Source organism: Molothrus aeneus, chromosome 1 (assembly GCF_037042795.1).
Source record: "Molothrus aeneus isolate 106 chromosome 1, BPBGC_Maene_1.0, whole genome shotgun sequence".
NCBI classification, from domain to species: Eukaryota; Metazoa; Chordata; class Aves; order Passeriformes; family Icteridae; genus Molothrus; species Molothrus aeneus.
Window position 1 is genome coordinate 130,262,753 of NC_089646.1, and position 21,709 is coordinate 130,284,461.

General features: G+C 34.8%; 1 protein-coding gene across 1 annotated transcript in view; it reads right to left on the reverse strand.

The window, feature by feature from the left end:
* VPS13B (vacuolar protein sorting 13 homolog B) overlaps positions 1–21,709 on the reverse strand; it is a 433,987-nt gene that overhangs the window by 328,621 nt on the left and 83,657 nt on the right. Inside the window, exon 17 of the mRNA XM_066565010.1 lies at positions 10,500–10,684. Within this exon, the coding sequence (XP_066421107.1) occupies positions 10,500–10,684 (185 nt within the window). The remainder of the gene's footprint in view (positions 1–10,499; positions 10,685–21,709) is intronic.

Genomic DNA, 21,709 nt, shown 5'->3' on the forward strand with positions numbered 1-21,709 from the left:
TACATGCAATTCTACCTATCCATACCTAACTGTTCAGGTCCCCTGTTGTGTATTAAAGAAGAAAAAAGAGGCAAATCAGGAGAATGAATAAAGACTGGAACCATGAAGTTCAATAAAGGGTTGACTATCACAGAATTTGACAAAAATATAGTAAAAGTAGGAAAAAAGCAGGAGCAAGATGCAGCAACAAAGCCACAGCATCAAACTGGAAGAAATCAGCATAAGACAGTGTAATATCTGATTTATTCAGCATGCTATACTCAAAACAAACAAACAAAAAAAAGCAAAACACGTTTGGTTTGAACTTGATATAGTCATAAAAGAAAGAAACTAAGCTGACTTTGCTTATTTAGATGATCTCCAACTCAAAGGTGTTTCTGGAAATAGTTCTTGTTCCTTTCCTTGAATAGCCAGCAGGCCTGTTACAAAGTATGTTTTGGAGAGTGTTAAGCACGTATAAGAGCTCTTATTTCACATAAGATAAAGATCCCAGAAACCAGAAGCTGTGGTTATACAGAGACCTCTGACCTCCCCTCAGAATCCAAGATTTTGATTAGTGATTCACATAGTGTGATACATACCTCTATAACACTACACAGTAAGGAATACTTGCCTACAGCAAGTATTCAAAGCAAAATCAACGCAGCTACATCTGCTTGCGCCATTTTTAATTTTCTTATTATGCTTCACACAAACAGAAGGGACATTCACAGGACACCATTAAATAACACTGTAACAGAACACATCCCTTTCTATATTAGCTCCTTAATATCTTCAATATAGCAAAATCTAATACTGTAAAGTGTTAATTTAAGAGTTTTCTTGCTTACTATAGCTCCCTGAGAACCTAATGTTTCACTAGCTTTGTCTCCCTTATCATTACTACCTTTTTATGTTACTGTGTATTTCTACTTTTGGTAGAATATTCCTCCAAAAGAACTGCCTGCCTTTAGAGACATAACACTAAGTGAAAAATTAATGGGCAAAAGAGCTCCTATAATTGAAGCTCAGTATTTTCCAGTAAAAATACACTTTCAGTCCTTACCATTACCATGTTACATATAACTTGCACTCATTATATTCTTGACTATGAGGCAGACTAGACACGTAGGAAAAACATTATTCTTGACTGCAAGAAATACAATAATTACTCCTCATACAGTCTGCATTGTTAACAGCTTAACAGCTCTCCCACATGATTATGTTCCTGAAGAAGAAGGTATTTTTCTTGAATATCCATGCAATTAAAAAATGGGATTTTGATCTATAATCACTAGGTTTAAAATAATTACAAGGTATATATGTTTCTTTAAAGCCTGATTTAATATAATATGAAATCACATGGGACATCAGACTAAAAATTGCTATTGCAGTACATAATAATCTGGTATCTCTATGGCAAGAATACCATTGGTATTTATCATCTTACCTTGCCACAAGAATCAAAATACTCTCACAAATGGAAAATTGTTTTCCATACCATTCACTAGAGTTTATTCCATAAAAGTAACTTTAGAGGATACTAGTATTTTTAACTCTTAGTATTGTAGACACTAATAAGTTTTAAGCAGCAGTCCAATACTTGGGATCTGTCCCATGACTCAAACTCAGTCCAACTTTTATTTGATCAACACTATACATATTACATAAACTCACTACTCAAGGTCAGCAGTCAATATTACATATCTGCAAACAGAAAACATGCTTCTACATGTTTAATAGTTGCTTATTGTTAAATCTATCTACTTTTGATTATACCTTGGGTTTTTTTTTCCTAAAAACTACTACTACAACAAACACATTTTTACTACAATAAGCTCCTCACAGGAATATTTCAATTTTATCTTTACTATTTTCTCATTTCATTCACATTCCATAATAATCTTCTCCATTTAAAAATGCCTTGATATTTCTTGCCTCATCAAGATGAAAACCCTTTATTAGTCTATTCCTTTCCAAAGTGAAATGTCTCATTCTGAAAAAAAAGAGGGAAAATATGTGCTATAAAGCATTCCAAATTCTTTTAAAGTGATTCAAGTTGTTTCAATAAATAAAAAGAAGTAAGTAAACATAATAAAAAAATGTCCAAAGTCACCATAAACAGAAAACATTATCCCACAATGACCGTAAACTACAATCATTTCTTTGTGCTGTAACACCTGTTTGCATTTTCATTTCCTCTCAGAATATCTTACAACACAAACTAGTATCCCACAAAATAGGACTCTCTTTAATTGGAAGGGCAAAAGAAGAGATGCTGACTTTGGGAATTTCCGCAAATGTTAAACCAGCAGAAAGTGATATTCTAAGCTGGAATTCATGTTATACATCAGTATATTTACTAATCAGAAAATAGCATGATTTATTTTGTATGTACTGATGCACTGACACTCAGGTTAAATCTAGTTGGCATGAAAATTTGAACAGGAACAAGATTTCAGAGTCACCATAAGAGAGTGTTAAGAAATCCTAGTCAGGATTTCTAAGTTGTAGTTTTGTTTTAATGTTTAATAAGGTCAAAACCAGCAGCAACACACTTGATATATTAGCAGCCTTCCTGTATGTGTGAGAAAGTTTTGATGAAGGTTCTAAACAGAGGTGAACAGTAATAGGATGAAAGACAATTGTCATATACTGAAATATGAAAGGTTCTGCCTAGAATGGTGGAAAAGCCATGAGAACAGTCAAGCAGTGGCAGAGGCTGCCCAGAAAAGTAGGGTATTCTTACCCTTGAAGATTTTCAAGATCTGATGGGTATAGCCCTAAAGAACTTGGTCTGATCCCATAATTGACTCTGATTTTAACAGGAGACTGAAGAGCAGAGACTTCCCGTAGACCCTTCCAATTTGAATTTTCTGACAACCCTATTATTTTTTGCCAGCTACAAAGAAATAGCTTTCTTCTGCTCTTCTGAAGAACAGTGTTCAGGAAATGGCAGTGACTGGCATCAATACTTCTACTGCAACACCTCTGCATGAACCTTTTTCTTAAGAAACACAGATGTCAAGAAAACACTATGGCCGCCTCATTCATGGTTTATTTTTATATCAGCAACCACTGATGGTTTCCAGGTTCACTCTCTATTTGACAGGTTCTCTGGGCCTTAGCACACAAAAAAAAAAAACAAAACAAAACCAACCCTTTCCTTCTGTTATCTCTGAAGTTTTCTTTTGTATGTGTTCTGAATGCTTCTCAGAAAATTCCCAGTTTCTATTATTCAGCAGATTCAAGATCTATGCTCTTCCTAGCCTTCCTGCTGTAACACTGAATTTCAGTAATTTAGGCTCAACATGCTCTATTGTTTTTAGAAGCCAACATCTCAATCTCCCTGTAGAGTTTTTCACCTGATGCAGTACCTGGCAGCTAGAACAAGGCAAAAAAGGCAGCCTACCTCTCTGCTATCCAAGCACAAGAACAAGCAATAACATCAAACTAGCAGCTGAACAAACAAAACAGGTGCTCTCAGTCACATTGCTATTTGTGCAAATAAACTACTGACTCTGGAGTAAGGGCAATATTTATAGCCCTAAGCTTAGGTGTCTTAGTTTTTTGGTAGCACACCAACATACTCAAGAGTTTGCTGTTAATTTCAACATAGACACCGAACTGAGCTCTCCTGCAATTCTGAAACAATTCAGCTTAAGAAATTTGTACACATTTATGCACAACTATGGATTTCATGTATGCATGTATTCCTTTCACAGCCCACTCATTTATTTATCTTTTTTCTCCTTCACTGTTCTGTTGACAGTATGTATATATTCATTTTCAAACAAAAGACATTTAAAAAGTCTCATGTGGATTTTGAAGTACATTTGATTCTTTAGCACAACATTACATATTAAATTTAAGCTCACATGAATGCCTTAAGTATGCCTACCACCATTCTTTCATCAGAATACTGTATGTTTCAATTTCAAAGCCTATTAGTATATATTAATTAGACCAGGAAAAAAAAAAAAAAGGCAATCATAATTACTGGTTTCAATGCTGCCTTTCAGGTCACAACAGAGCCATTGCTTCTGGCAGAGGATTTCTTCAGATACTCAGGAAGATAAATCTTACTGATTACGTTCTGGAGTAATAAAATGTCCCACCGACCTCCTTTCAGTACAAGTCAGTTCATGACTTAAGAATATCACTGAAAAGTTTACTACAAGAGGAAATAATATCTTATACACAACTATATTAAGCTTAAAAAAATTAAGCTAAAGAAGAAATCTTAGGTTCTTAGATTGCTTATCCATGCTGTTTTTCCATCTGAAAATAGAGTTGATAATCTACCAGAGTTTCACGGAAATGCACAACATATAAAAATAATACTATTTACACACCGCATTCTGGGCCTACATGAAGGATGAGGACACATGTGAGTAATCATCCACACAAGACAGTAAACTGTTTATACTGTGCAAGTTTCATATAGCTGTGTCCTGCCCCTCCCAAGTAATTAGGAGAATACACTCTTACACTTCTATTTTAGACAGAAATTTCAATTCATACCCTTCCAAATGAATGCAAAATTGTCCATGTTACATGGAACAGAGATTAAAAGCCAGTATGTTGCAAGGAACTGAGCTGAACAACCTGTATTATCTCTAAACTTTGAAATGTTGATCTTTGGCTGGATTTTGTGTTTTGCAGTTGGGTGACAAGGGAGCAGGCAAGAGGAAAAAAGTAGTTTTAAAAACAGGGGTATTAGAAAGGCAAGTCACTTATTTTAGTCTTTGTCCTAAGTGGTTAAAAGAACTATGCAGCAGCTCCACAACCCTTTTTTATATGTACACCTGGGAAGAATACTGAATCCTGTTACTTTCCTCACTGTTACCCTGATGTGGTTTAGACCAGATGTTTAAATGTTACAGCATGTACATTTTCTTTTCTTCTTCCAAGGCAAAAGCAAAATAAGAGGAATATTTGACTTCACTCCACAAGAGACCTATTTAATAGTTTGGCGGTTATGTAAGTAAAGGTAGCTTGGCTAAGTCAATGTTGACGACATACAGAACGACATGATCCTAATGAGTTGGAAAATATTGGCTCTCATGAGATTCAACCAGATGCTACTGCGCTGAGAAAGCTACTGTATTATTGAATTTCATTTTTATGAGGTAAAATTTATTATTCAACCATTAAGGTATCCCACATGAAATCTTGCATAAAATAGTTTTACAGTTACTTTCTGGAAAATAGATTTTATTTTAACTTTAAGACATCATTTACATGAGGGATTCAATGCCTATTTGATCACCTTCAGTAGAGAAATGTAAGGTCTGCAAGCAATTTTCCCAAAAATACCAGATTAATGGAACCGAACTGTCAACAAAATAATGAACTACCTGAACAGGACAAGGAAAAAGTGGTAGCAAGTTCCAGTTTTCCAGAGTAAACTAAAGCCATGTGTGACTGTGTATGTATTTTCTTGGCAAGCTGAAATGGTTAGAAACAGAGTGTTTCAGGTACTTACTAACAAATAATGGAAAAAATATAGAGTGCAATTACTCTATAGGATTAATCATGCTCAACCTTTGAAAGATCTTAACTAATGCTGTTTTCCTAATATTTTGCTATTTTGCACACTTTTATTTTTTCAATTGTATATTAATAATTGCAATAATATTAACATCTATACATGCAATAAGGTAGAAAACATTATGTATTTCAAATTCGCATTTGTTTCCACATTTATAGTGACAGAAATGCAGAATCAGGATGTTTCACAAGCATAAGAACTCACACTATTTAACTGACATGTAACATGCTGTTGTGCTTGTATACCAAAAGGATTATGAAGTTAAACCAAAACATAAATTTCCAAAGAGTTTCATGTGGATCGAAGACTGCTTTTGTGTTTTTTTATTTTAGATGTAATGCATTAAAAAGTTAGTAATGCTTTTTCTTGACCCATGAAAAAGAGCAAAAAGCTGTTTGCAGCTGTTTTAGTTTCTCTTTGTTATGCTGCATTTTGTCACTAGTATTCCCATCTATTTTAAGTTTTCTACACTTTTTGCTCTTGCATAACTGTTTCAGGCAGTATGCATCAATCTTGTATTTAAATTATAATACCTACTCATTCAAGTAGTAAGTTTAACTGTTTATATTATCTCTCTTTTTTAATCTATCTTGACTTCTAAAAATCCTAAAAAGAACTTTTCCCAACTAGACACTTAAATTCATGGATTACAAAAGGTGTAAATGCAATGAAGGGAGTTGAATGCTTTCAGAAGTTTCATTAATTTCCATATAATTTATAATTCATTTATAATTAAAAATTGCTCTTAGCAGAATTAAATCATCTCAAGCTAAGACAGACGCAATATTAAACATGTTTATAAAAAATGTCTAGAGTAAAAATCATACATCTTTCCTGACGTACTCATTTTATCTGTCCTCCACAAGTGCTAAGCTCAGTCAATCACAGTATTGTATGCATCTTTTACTGGAAGTTTTAAGATAAGAGACCTTCCTAATATGTATGACAAATATAAATTTTAAGTAGTACAGGCATTTCATTTTTAAATTCTGTCAGATACCAAACACATACCACTTCCTTTTGAGACTTCAGATTTTTTTAATTTTTTTTTTTTGACAGCTTGCCCTTGGGCAATTTAATTAAAAAATAAACTCTCAGGTGATCTAAACTAGGGAATATTTGAGTAAAGTGTCTTTCTCCTAGTAGGAAAAGGTTTCTGAAGAACAAGGAGAGGAAAGAAGATGGGGGACAAAAGAGTGCTAATCTTCAAGCAATCATCTCCCCTTTCTGGTATTCCATTAACCTATTAGAAAAAAAAAATTGTAGAACATAGAGCTCAGAGAGGCCATTTTGACTCCCTAGACCTACTTCAGCCTCAATAACCTCTGAAATAAGTTTCAGAGCAGGATAAAATTTCTGCTCCAGGTGAAAATTTAGGACAGAACCCCAGATACTAGCAATAAACTCTGTTCAGATGTTTGTGGAAACACACAGTGCAGAGCTCCCTTTTTAAACCAGATCCACAGAATGTCTTTCAGCCATTACCTAACAAACAGATTCCCAAAGGGGACTTTGTGCCTTGTGAGCCTCTCCACAGCAGGTGAAAGGGCCAATAGTCATGTATTCCTGTATACCTTTGGTATTCCTCCCAAAGGTTCCCCCCTCTCCTGCAACTCATGCATGTGTACTTGTCTTCCTATTAATTTTTGGTTTTCTTAACTTCTACTGCTTTTCTACTTTAACTCTTTCTACCTGCTTCTTGCTTTATATTCCTCTGCTGCTCTCTTCCCTTTTTATTAGGTGATCCTGTTTCTCCTGGTTTTCTTCCTTTACATTTTTATTTCTGTTTTCCCCTATATTATCTGCCCCTCTCCTATAGCATATCTTAGCCCATATTTAAAGCCCATATTATAAGTTTCAGTGATGAAATGGAAGAGACGGCTGTGTTGGAAAAAGCATATAACTAAAAGCCATAGCACAATGACTGCTGAAAAAGATCTTGGCTGAGAGGTTACAAAGGGTTGGGGTACCACTTTTGAGTTCAAGTAATACTGAACTGATGTATTAAGGAAGCCAAACACTCTCAACAGCATCCAGCACAAAGCCCCAACAAAGACAAAGAGCTCAGCAACAACTACTTCTGTCCAATAATACCCTTCAATCACACACAAAAAGTGGCAATATAGACATAAGCAATTGACAAAGTTGTAGGCTTGGTAAACAAATGGCAAACACATTTGAGACTAGCTATGTATGAGGAGCTACCTAGAGAAGAAAACTTTCAAGTCACGGTATATCAGCGAAACAGATTGCTAGAACAGATCTGGGTGGGTAGCTAATGACTAGACCATTTCCATACGAGGACACATTTTATTCACAAATTATAAAACAAGCATGATGTTACACTGAGTATCAAGAATGAATAAAATCCTGTGAACTGCCTATAGCAGTCAGATTTGCTGGAAACCTCAGGATAACAGCAGACCATTTTACAAATAGAAGACAAAATACATACGCCTTTATTTTCAGAATAATGTCATGTATAGGGAGGGCTTTTTTATTTACTTTTAACAGGGAAAAAATCTGGAGACACAGCTGTTTGTCCTGCTAATTAGTTAGAAAGATGGCTTTTAGAAGTTTGAAAACGTAAACACAGAAGAAAATATGGGCTGCTGTACTCATGAAACACATAGTTTACAATTCTTTGAAACAGCAGAACGTAATCAATTATTTTCAAGAAAAGGATTCCCTGAAAAATAGAATAAAGTGAAGGTAAGGGAGTCTTTGAGTATATTGTTGCTTTTTCCTGCAAGAACACTACAATTTAATATAAATATAGTCAGAAAAAGAAAAGTAAGGACAGTAAAGAGCAATTTTAAAACAAGTGTTTATACTTTCATTACTTGTAGAAAATTAATCAAAGAAATATTAATCCACAACACCATGGAGATGGAAACCTATTTTCTTAAAGTATTACTTCTGTGCATAGCCAAAACCAAGTTGTGCTGAGATGGAAAACACAATACCATGGGAAAAAGGCAATCTTTTCTTTGAGAGTTTAGGTTACACAAGAAAAGCTCATCTGTTCACCCACAAAGATTCTCAAAGACACAGTGGCAGGAGGGGGAGCCCAAATACCTTGCCAGGCTACTGCCAGCCCCAACACATGAGCCCTGTAAGGCCACTCTGTACCAGCCTAAAAGAGCACTGGGGCATGCAGCAGCAGGCAGGAACTCAACACAAGGACTCCCAAGTAAAACATTCAGCAGCTTTTGTTTTATGTTGGAGAAACTAAGCTGAATGTAAGTAAAAGTGTTTAACAGATGTGCCTTGTTTACTCACAAGTTCCTTACTGACTGCATTATCCTCATAGTTACTTCATTAAAAAAAAATGAAGAAAGAAAAATGACAAAAGAAAACTTGAAATTTCAACTTCCCTGTGAAAATACAATCAATTTTTAGAGGCTTAAACACATACATATTACTATTAAAGTATGTGGAAGCTGACCCTAATTGCAAGCATGACTTTCAACAAGGCATGATATTAAATTGAATACAACAGTATTCAAATGAATGTAGGAGGATTACACAATCAACCAAGCCAAAAATTCAGACAAAAGGATTGACAGCAATCATTTCATAGCCTTGAACACAAAGCTGCCTTCAGTCTAGTTAATGCCAAACACAACTACAGAAGTGTAAAATTTACCAGGTGAAGCGTTAAGCCATGAACAAGAGAAGATCAAAATAACTGCATTATATTGTTCATTTACTTTATTTGAAGTACTTAAAATGTGTGCTCCAGATTTCTATTCTGCACAGATAGTGTTAGCAGAGTTGTTTCACAGTTCATTGCACTGATGGACTGAAACATGTTAAATAATAGAACAGGTTAGTTTGAAACTGTGCAAACCCTAAGAGCATCTGAAGTGATCAAACTGTATTTTCAGATTGCTCTGTGGTGCGGATTGTAAACCTGCTACTTTTATGAGTATCAGGACTTGAAAATAAAATGACACAATCCCATTCTTAGGTGACCCACACAGATTGAAGGAATAAAGACAAAAGTGACTTTCATGAAAGAAGCAAAACCTAATCACTTTAAACACTTATTCCAAGGGTTGCAAAAAAATACACCAGTTCTTTTGCAACATTAGATCAACACAGATTTAACTTCAATAAACAGAAGGAGTGAAAAAGAAAAACGGAAAGGATCAAGAAATGCAGAGCTGAAAGACTTCCAGTGGTCTAATCCACCACTCTGCTTCAAATAATGATTTTCTGCACCTAAATCATTCTCCTAATACATTCTCGAAGAGTGGCAATGCTGGATATTCCAAAATATCTGTTATTCTTTTTATGGGTTTATTTACAACAAATAAACAATAACAGCTCTAAATTATTCTAGCCTGCATAGAAACTTAAAAAAAATCATTTTCTGGATTACTTGAAAACTCTGGCTTCCTCTGTACACTGGTCAAAATCCTTTATTTATTCCCAAAAATCTATGGGTGTTTTACAAAAGGATGACAGATAACTTACATTATGTATGTAATCATCACCAACACTTGCATATCTTCAGCAAATTCACAACAGTTAAATAACATTTATTTATGAAATAATGAGAAACATCTGCAGCCCTTCTAAAGAATTCAATGTATGCCATTGATTAATAAAGCCCTTAATAATCCATTTTCACCTCCGAATGATCCTGAAGTAACAACATTGTACCATATAAGGTTGCAAAAGTGGATGTTTCAGATGAGGGAAGCATGGAAAAATTATCCTGTATGGGAAAATGAAATGCATCCAGAAATTGGTGCCAAGGAGTGAAGCTGGGTGGCTTAGCTTACATCCTGGATTTTAAATATAAGCTATAAATACCCATACACACACACACACACACACAAAATTCTGTCTGTTAGCTACTATAAGTACAAAGCTGGATTTAAAGGATATAGCTGTATGGACACTCACTAGCAGTGCTCTGTACCACAATGAATAACCAAAACCAACAAATATTTACCTGAAGTTTGGAAAACCTCATTCAGTAAAGCTTCATTTACCACCACTGAACTGACATTTCCAACAGGATGACACCAGCTCTGATAAATAGTTTGAAGCAGAAGGGTTTGAGCTCTAGTTGCTTGAACTGTCAAATTAGGGAGCTCAAAAATGCATTCTGTTAGTGGGACATGAGCTCGCTTGGTCCTGTTTAAAATAAAAGAAAAACAGAAAATCATTACTCTGGCACATAAAAATAACCCTTTTAAAACTTAGTCACAGAATATTAGAGTACAAGTAGTTAGTTTGTAAGGTTGGAACTGTGTGCTTATTGGATTTTTTAGATTAGAGCTGATTCTACTTACTCTGAAATGAAACCTAAATAGGAATTGTTACATGATTTAACTTTATATCTCCCTCCAGAATGTGACAGAAAAAATCATATATTTTTATCTAATTATCCCTTGAGTTGAAAATATTAAATAAAAGAATTCCATGTGCTTCCATCAAAATAAGAGCTACTCAAAATTATGCAGATACTAAAAAAAACTGTTCAAAAGTTGAATGTTCCAGATTTTATTTATAAAGCTTACAGTGCATCACTGAATGACGTATGGCTAGAGACCCAAAAACCATATAGACAATATTCATACATCAAAATACAAACAAGCCCACATTCTGTATTTTGCTAACAGAGCTCATTAAGTGATTCAACAATTTTTTTTCAATGCCTTATCTTTTAATTGGGGAGGAGGAACAGGAGGAGACAGGCATTCAACAGGGCAAAGTAAAGGACATTTGTTTGGGAAATAAATTCCTCTGTGACAATATAATCCACCATCAACAAGAATGCTTTACAAAAACAATAGCTAAGTCAGTAATTTATTTTTTCTTCCAATATTTTTTTCAATAATTCAAATTTTTTCCAATAATTCTTCCAATATTTTTTCTTCCTTATAATTTGCACACTATTACCTGAAATCAAGCAACAGACTGATTTGCTACATTCAACAAAAACTATCAAGGTTCTTTAGCTCTCTCAGTTTGAAGTCTTTTCCTGTATCATGTTTTTAACATTATAATTCTTGCCCTAATCACCTCCCACTCCACCACTGAAATGTACTTTTTCTGCTATTTAGCATTATTTTCTCTAATGTCCTACATGGCAGGAGGGCTGGAACTAGATGATCTTTAATGTTGCACCAAATCTTAACCATTCTAGGATTCCATGAAATTTAAATACTGATCCACGTACTAGCTCATTCTCATTCTGGAGCATCTCCTCCATTAGAAAACTTTAGGGACATGTTTAAAGCCCCTTAAAAATAAATAGTAGGTAAATGTTCCACTGGGAATCAGAGCCTCAAATGAGGCAAAGCTGCTGAAACTGCACACAAAATCCATTGGCCCTGAAGAAAAGCATACTTTACTAAAATGCTCAGGGACTGAAAATGTAAAGACATGCAGACATTCAATGACTCTTCAGATCAGCAAAATCAAAACCTTCCAAGGAACTCTCAGAAGCAGCCATAATACACCACATCTTCTATCTAGGCCCAAAAGAAACTGCTAGCAGCTGTGTAACCTAACATATGTGAGATACTACTGGCAGTAGAGAGCAGGAGGCTCCATGAATAAAGAAGCAGGCCATTTATGATGCTCCAATTCTAAAACTTTCAGCAGCATGAAACGACACAAAATTCTGCTAATAAGGAGTAGACTTCTTGAATATTCTGCATTGTGAGAGTGGGCCTTCACCATGACAACTGTGAACAGAAAAATACTGTATCACTTTTCAGACCAGGATCACTATGCTCTAGATGAAGAAGAGAAATAAAATATTTTGCTGCTAATACTTTTGGCCCATAAGTTGCAGATGTGACTTATGAAGCATGGTTCGGAAATAAGAATTCTGAACATCTGAAGACATCTCTCAACCACTGTGTTTACATGGTGGTACAGCTAAATATAATGTCATCTATTGCAATTTAGACTTGGCCATACAAGCATTGGCCTCAAGTCCTAAACAGAGCTCCTTCCTTTAATTCCTTGTCAATACCAGCAAACAGCTGGTAAGTGAAAACCATCTTCTCTGGACCAAGAGGAATTAAGCTCAGTGTTAGATACCTACAGTAAAAACAAATATCCACACCTAACACTGTGGTCTAGAACCTTTTAAGGTAAATCAAAATACATCAGCACTTGTAGACACAGCAGACAGATATCCATTCATTCAAGACCTGAGGATTACAAATTAATTGTCTCTGCAGGTCACTGTTTCTGCCCACTGCTTATAAAGGGACATTACAACACTTCTCAGCTGTGGATGTCTGCACCACAGATCAAAGTGTCACATAAAGCCCATCCACAATAGCCATTGCTCCTCACTATTTTATTATTAAAATAAAAATTGATTCTTATGAAAGAAGATACTCATGAAAGATTTTCAGAAATTGATATGAATACAGACGAAGGACAAAGAACAAACAAAAACAGATGTTGCAACCTTCTGCAATAGTAATCAGTATTGTTTAGAATGAGGTTTTCCAACCTCATAAAGCTTGGAACCAGGATTACCTGTCTCAAAAATGCTGAGAATGGGGAGGAAACCAGAAACAAGACTGCCACTGATTTGCAATTCATTTGAAGCTAATGACACAATTATGCTGCCAGCTTCAAATGCCATTTGCAGAAAAAACCACGAATGAAGGAAAAACATTTCATGTTTATATGGAAGAACTCAGCCTTGTGTTTGGTAGTAGAAATTTTTTTCATATGAACACACACCATGCTCCACAACCCCCCCTGCAAAAAGAGCGGTCTCCTGTTTGAATAAACCCATCTGCCTTTGAAGACTGAATTTACCTATAGGTACAGCCTTTGGTGCTAGCAAAATCAAAACTCATTAGAGGCCTTTGAAGAACACATCTCGTATTAAGCCTTGTTTGGTTGGGTTTTGTTTTTTTTTTTTTATTTTGTTTGTTTTAATAGGAGTCACAAACACCAAACAGTGAGCTAGAACAAAGAAGTTATGTATGACCTGTTTGGGGGAACTCTGCATCTCCCACCTGCCTCATCTGCTGACAGCCAAGTACACATCTTTCTGCAGTACATGACCAGACCCCGTTCCAGGCTCACTTTATCAACTGCAGCACAGCAGGTAACCAAAAGGGTAAGAAATATCTGTACAAAACTCCTGAAGCTCTTCCTGTTTCAGTCTGAAGTTTAAACACACTGCAAACCTCTCCTGAAAATGCTGTTATCATAAAAAGTACAAATCATAGAAAATAACATATCCAAACACATTTGAATTTAGCTGGTGTAAAAAAAACATTTATAAAAAGCATTTTTCTAAACATCAGAAAACTACCTAGTCTGAAAATTAGAACTACTTTAAGGAGACATGAAACAAAAACTGAAAATAATATCAGTATTAAGTCAAGCACATAAAGAGAGATGCTGCCTGGTTTAAAAAACCAAAACAAGACAAAAAAAACCACTAGTAAAGAAAAACACTTGGACTCAAGACACCCAAAAGGAATAAAGAGCCTGGAACATATTCTGATCATTACTACCACACAAATGCACAAGAGGACACATGATCACTGCCTTGTGGATACAATTACATAAAACATGTGTCCCATTCCAGCTCCTCAGATACACAAGAAATGCTCTGTGCAAATGTACACACATATGCCTGTAGCCACCCAAAGAAAACCTCTGGGTTTTCTTTGAAAAGCACAGGTGGAGACTACAATTCTGAAATTTTTTTCTGATATTCCTCCCAAGTTAGAATTTGAACTTGTTTTCCTAGAATTTCCTAGAGTTCAAACCCAAGCTCAGTAATTTATCAATTCAAGCAAAATAGGTGTGCATGAGTAAAGGAGTATAAAAGGCAAAAAAATGAAAAAGAAAATCCATTCCTGTGAAAGAAAATGGTATACACAATAATTAATTTATTTTGAAATTTAATATTACATAGACAGCATAACCCACTTCTTTTACACAGAACTGGAGTTGGAAAACTAGCTCTGCGCTTTAGGAAAGCTTTAGCTTGCATTACCTAGAAAGAAATGTAATGCATAGTGACATCAGATTGTTTCCTGGTATTCCTTTTTTTTTTAGTCATGTGCTGTAATCCTTTATTATTTATCTCAATGTGGAAGTGCACTGTTACATTTTTCTTTTCTGGTATTTTTTCCTTTTGTTTTCCTTTTATACAACATTTTCTCTATTTTTCCCCTTATTTCTGAATACTATTTTGCAGGATTACAACTAAGTATTTCATAATCGTGTTTAAATATTTCAAAAGATGCATTTCCTAATGTAAAATTGGGAACGAACCAAGAAGGTAGAAAACATTTTTCAGCAAACTTCAGAATGAAAATGACTTGACAATAAGTCCATCTAAACACATTTGTATTAACAAATTAATGTATTTCAGAAGGAATCTGAAGAGCTGGGACAATCACAGCATATAATATAGCAATTCAAAAGATTTTGCTTTAGAAGTCTGACTATTCAGCTAATACCTATTACAGCTACTGTACTAACCTATGCTACATTCAAAACTTTAAAGTTTCATATAAAATTGTCCCTTAGGAGTAGTAACAGCATATGAATTTTTTTTTAACAATATGCAAATTCTACACTTACTGTACTTTAACAATCCCATAGGAATAAAGTCTTCTGGTCCTTTTCAGATACATTTGGAGGAATGGGAATTTGAAAATAAATCCTTTTAGAAAAAAAAATCAAGGCAGGGGAAGCATTTTACCATGTGTGCAGCAAATGTTCCTTAAAGGAAATTTTAACTAGACCCAGCTAGTGATGAAAGTACAATTATAATTCAGGATTTATTATAATAGTTTTGAAACACAAATAATGCATTTTAAAGATCCTAAAATGTAAGTTTGCCACCAACCTGCACCTGTTAATATGGAAAATACATCATTAATAAGGTATTGAGCTATATTTAACCAAGTTTTATGACCCAAGATATATATTCAATAATAAGTGAAAATACAAGTACAAATAAATTTTTTCAGTATACCAAATCAGATCTGTGGTTCTATACTGTATCATTAAATTTGCATTAAGCAACTTCATATCAAAACTCTTCACCTTATTAAAAAAGTTGTAGCACATAGTTTGGGTCTAAAAACACTACTTAAACTGCATTTTGGAACTGCAACAACAATAGGAATAATTATTTCTCGAGTCTTTACATTCAAGAGTTAAGATGCAGTTCTGAACATATGTCCATTTAACTGAACAGGTTAAAAAACTACCAATTCAAGCACCCTTCTCTAGGGGAAAATAAATCCTAACTAGCAGGATAGGCTACTCATTAAAGCTGAACTTGGACAAGTTCCAGAATAAATTTAAAGAAATATGAACAAGCAAGTCTTGCTGTGTAGTGGCATGGAGTGAAAATGAATCTGTCCTAATTAAATGATTTTTAAATACTCTTTGGTTGTAGCCAGTTTGCTGACAAACTGTAATACAGACTTGCTGAAATATTTTAATAAATCTGGCATACCATTAAAGAAAATAGTTTTCTTTGCTGTTTTTTAACAAAAGCATGAATTGGTCCTTATTATACAGCATGCATAGGCATGAATATAACCAATCCATGTAAGTTCACAGGCCTGTTATGAAATATTTTCAGTTTGTAGACTTTAGAAACAGCAACTCATTCTTGTAAAATCAACACCTCAGAGTGATTGAAAGAATATAGTGGTGAACAGCTGGGTCCAGAGGTTTATACAGAGTCCCCAACTGCAAAGCTGGAACCTGCAAGATGTTTGAAAAAATTTGATTTTTGTTATTACTCATATCCTGTACAGTAAAACACGATTAGTTCATTTTTTCCAAAATAACAGAACTGGTAACCTGCTACTAGAACCTAGCAATTGTGCCTTAGAAGAACCTGAATGTAATTTAAATGTCCAAATAATTTCAGTCAGCATTTGCACACCTTTCTTCTTAGGCAACCAGAAAGTGCATGCTGTTTTTATAACACATGAGCAAATGTTTCATCTACATACCTACAACAAATATGTATTTATACTTAATCTGATGTTTGATATTTTATTTTCAAAAATAAAAATTTTGATCCTTTTTCTTAACATTTAAGTAACAATTATTATTATTGTAAAGGAAACAATGTCTAGCTCCTTAATGACAAATATCAAACCTCTAAAGGTACATGTAGGAAGGGAAATGGAAGTATTACTGGTTGAAATGCCAAAATTAAGTCACTATTCACAAAAAAACCCAACCATATCTCATGTCCACATACACTAACACAATTTTCAGTCTTCAGAGAGCAACTTGCTAGAGGACCAAGTTAGTCACTATCATAAAAACCCCAAACAATTAAACTTGCTTTAGAACACTTCATTCCAAATACACCTCCAAGACTGATGTCTTCAACTTCTGCTCTTCTACAATCTTCACTAAAGGCTGCCTGGTGTCTGACATCATCTCTGACACAGAGGAATTTTCAGGAGCTGCAGCTGCCTTGGCTGCTGTAGGAAACACTGTTAATCACACAATGTATTACAAGGGAGAGGACAATGAACTTCAAGGTTCACCAATTTTTTTTTTCCCAGTAAACCAAAACATTAACTTGATATTTCTGAAAATTTTAGATATGGGATTAGAAGAGAAATATGCTATAATTTCAAAATGGACTTCTGTATAGCTTTTTTAACATAAATTCTGAAATATAAGTTGTCAGTGATGAAAACATTTTTTAAAGTGTTCAGTCACATGCAAACTTTCAAAAAAACTCCCACAGATTTCCTTGAAACAATTGTGAAAACAAAACAATATAGGCAGAGTACAAACTTAAATATGGCTTAGAAAATGAACAGAGGCTATCCATTCTCAATTCTCAATACAGTGTGTGTTTTAATGGAACAATAAAATTCAGCTTTATACAGCACAGCAAAAATGAATGCATATTACAAGAACAAAAACTAGGAAATCAAAAAATTTCTAAAAGGAAAAAAATCTTGAAAAAAATCCCTTTTAAGCAAAGAATGCACAACTCTGGACATGTTAGAAACTCTAAACTTGGGTTGTTTTTAAAATAACTATTCATTCTGTATCATCTGGTCATTAAAGTTATGATCATTAGATTAAAAATTATGATTGCTACATGCAAATAATAATACTGGTTTGTAATGCAGCAAGAAGTGAGAAACAAGTGACCTGTGCTATGCAACAGCATGAGAAGAAAGTGTGTAAGAAAAAACAAACACCTGAATGTGAAGGTAGGAAAGTTCTTTTTCCCCCCAACACGATTTGAGCCTTACAAAGCTTCTGATGAGTCTTTCTACCTGTGGATTAAATGTTTCAGAAAGCAGGCAAGAAAGCAGTCTATGCTTACTTCTAGCTTGGTCATTGCCTATGTGCCTCAAAATGCAAAAATCTGTTGATACCAACAAAGGATTGGGGGTTTTCAGTCTTATTTTTGGACACAACATAAACTAAAGTGGCTGTTGAACATCTTAAACCTGTAGCTGCACTAGAGAAACATTTAGGATGTTCAGATCAAATTCAGCTTACTGACTCATCAATGGGACAGATGCTAGGGATTTGAACTGCCATCAAACTGCAAGTGGACATCAGTCACTAACTGCTATTTCTTTCTTTGCAAAAAACTCTTATACTAGGCACTAGTTAGTAATTGTCTCCAGAAATAATCAAAGTGACATGATATATATATTTTTAATACATTAAAGAATAAAATTACAAGTTCCCTGCTCTGAGGAGATAACAAGCAGTCCTCAGTCTTCTTTATGTATTTTATGTTTTGATGTGTGTAAACCATATATATTAAGCATAAATTTATATCTTTAAAGAACTGCATCTTCAGAACTCTACAAGGTATAGGGTGGAGATCTGAAAAAAAAAGGGGAAAAAAATAAACTTTCTTCATGGAATGCCCTCAGTGTGAACTCAGAACCTTTTTTAGTTACTTACACTTTAAACATCCAGTCCTTCTTTACTTCTGCAAGGAGGTCTAACTTTTTTACCTGGATCTAGGAATCCTCCTGTTGTTGATGGTGGGTATTAGTGGGAACAAGGGAAGGGATTTGACAGCTGCATTATGTTCCACAAAATCCAAATATAAAGACCATGAGAAAAATCAGTATTCATCAGAGCAGCCAAAAATCAAAATGTATTACAAACAAAAAAAAGCCAGAAGCAAATCTGGAAAGAAGCAGGGACATTCAATAGGGAAGCACTGGCTTAATGAAGGTAGTGCAGAGGGAATCAATCATCTAAAAAGCAGAGAACTTTTACACCTACATTATAATTGTCTTGTATCTTCTCCTGAGAAAAAGATCCTATGAGAAAAAGCAGCAATGCCAAACTAAATGCCAGCCATCATTATCATTTATCTTGTAGGTAAATGTTAGTTGTGGGTGGGGGACAAAGAGGAATCAGCTGAAACTTGCCAGTACTGTAACTAAACAGCTGCAGATGAGCAAAATCACCAGAGATGATCAGGTAAAAGTTGCCAGTGGCCATAAACTTCCAAACCACAAAGATCTGTGTTTACTAAAACAAAGCAAGCATTACTCTTTTTTATAGCTTTTATAAACCCAGTACCATTGCTTTGGATACTACAGTGTCCAATCTCAGGAGCCACCAGGGTGGTTCACGCTTTGGGGAACTGGCTTCCCACAGTGCAGCCTGCTTTACTGTCTAGGGAAGTAACCCCATCCTCTCCCTTTCCCTCTCCTCTTTCCCTCTTCACACAATCCCAGAAGCAGCAGAAACAGCCATTAAATCAATCCTCTAAATCTGCCACACAGAACCATTTGGTTGCCATTAGCAGGTAAAACAGGGAGCCAGAAGGGCTCAAACATGCTGGTGCTCAGTGAGGAAAACTGCACTGACAAACCCAGTTCAAAGGTCTTTTTGGGAACTAACACAGTTTCAAATTCCTTGCTAAAGATTTAAGGGCTGAACACAACCCCAACTTCAAGTAAACAGCAACAGTAAAAAGATCTCAGTAAAAAAAAAAATTGTCCAAACAGGTAAGTGGGCTATGATTAGGGGGCTTCTGTGACTTTCTTCTACTAAAAACTTTTGTATGTTGTTTATTTTCTTTCATAAATAGATAAAATATTTTTGTGGAAAAACAGGACACATTTGCACTGAGAGAAAAAAGGTTACTTGAAATTCTGACAATGTTTATATAGCTTGTCAGAGCAGTAAGAAGGTGCATGTGTGCATTAGCAAAACAAAACTAGTATTTGAACAAAATTGTTGCCCTAAATGGAGATATCACAAACAAAATACACAAAACTAAAGAAGCTGTACTTCTGTATCTGAATTTTGTCAAATCCAAAAAGGTAAATCACAATGGTTGGGGTTGGAAGAGTGATCCTTTAAATCTAACCTCGCTGCTAAATAAAAGGACTTAACTCTGTCCCTTAGAGTACCTCAAAAGCCAATTCCACTATCCTTTAAGAGAAAAGTTACAATATTAAAAAGAAGTTTCTGGAAACAGGGAAGCCCAGGGAAAACAGGGAAGTTTTGTTTTTCTGATTACCAGAAAAGCCTTTAATATAGCGATGGATCAAGGGTGTCTTCAACAGCAAGGACATGAATGGACAAGGTGTGCTAATGGTTCACATGAACACACTGCATAACTGCAGAAAGAGTACAAAGACTTGAAAATTATTATTTTGTGGCCTCATTAAGTATGAACCTCAAAAGAATTTTAAAGGCTATCAAAAGCTATTTAAAGCAAAACATTAAATCTCAGTAAACGCGTAATACCTTATACTTCAAAGACTACAATTATTGTTAAATCTAAATTTACCATCTTTAAGCATTGACTCTGCCATTACTTTACACCATTCACTCCTCAAAAATAATACAAGCTTTGAAGCAGATTCTAGGGATATAGTTTTCCTGTGTTCAGTTTTGATCTATTCACTGTGTCTCATAACATCTATTTAATTCATTAAAAACTCCACGAGCCCTAGTGAGTCTTCAAGATCATCAAAATTATCACACACACACATAATTACCATATTGTCAGTAAAACGCATCAAAAAGGTATGTTCTTATATTACAGATATGCACAGCCAAATCCAACAGGTATGCAAAATCAAAGATATACAAGTACTTTCAGAGCAACAGACTAAGTCAGTGACATTATAAAAGTCCCATTTCCACTTGCTCGTTTAAAATATGGAAGTCAGGTTCTTAATTCTCTCATTCTCTGTGGGTATTTCTTTATTATCCAATAAATATTCTAATCATGTTTACCAAATATTTCCTTCTATTCAATTGCTCATTTTGCAGTCGACCACTAAACTCAAAGAAAAAACTAGTTGAACATCAGCAAAGAAAATAATCATTTTGGCTTTTGTTTAAAAAACCACGCACACTATAATGAGAAAAATCTGATCAACTGAAAAATGAATCCACAATTTCTGTACGTGTCGGAACTAACAATCCTTTCCATTTCTTACATTGATGTCAGAAGTATCTACAACAGGTATAATGATTTCCAAATCTAATAAACAGGTTGTATTCTCCTATTTTTCTACTTAAGAGCTTCATATTCCACCTGAGCCTGCCTTCACTTGTTTTCTTTTTTTTTTTGTTTGTTTAAATGGCCCTCTAACATTCCCATTGAAAACACACCATACTAAAAAATCTAGTTCATAAACTGGGAGCTGGTGTCCTTTAGAAGAATCAAACATAATAAAAACCAGACAATTCTCTACCAAACATACAGGCCCAAATGGAGATCCAAATGTTTACATGAATTTAACACTGTACCTCAGTACTCATGCAATGCTGTTCCTCAGTATGTACACCTGACAGGTTACTTTAACTTCCTATAAAAGGCATTGCTAAAGAAATAGTACCAAAAATACAAACCTATAAACAACTAGGATAGAAGTGATTGAGGAAAAATGCTGAGAATGTATATTGTTTGTGTGTAAGGAAAGCAAGCAAGCACTCAGCTCAGAACCGAAGAGATCCTGGTCTAATAGAAGGACTATTCCTATGAAAAAGAAAAAGCACCTCTAGGTCACAGAGGGAACAAGCATGGGGAGAATACAGCAAACAAATGATACAGGACACAGGACAGTATGTTTCTTCCACCTACAGATGAACACAGCTGCAGTAAAGATGCTAAGGTGTTATGGACAGCTGAACATCCACCTGAGCCTTTATATTTGGGTT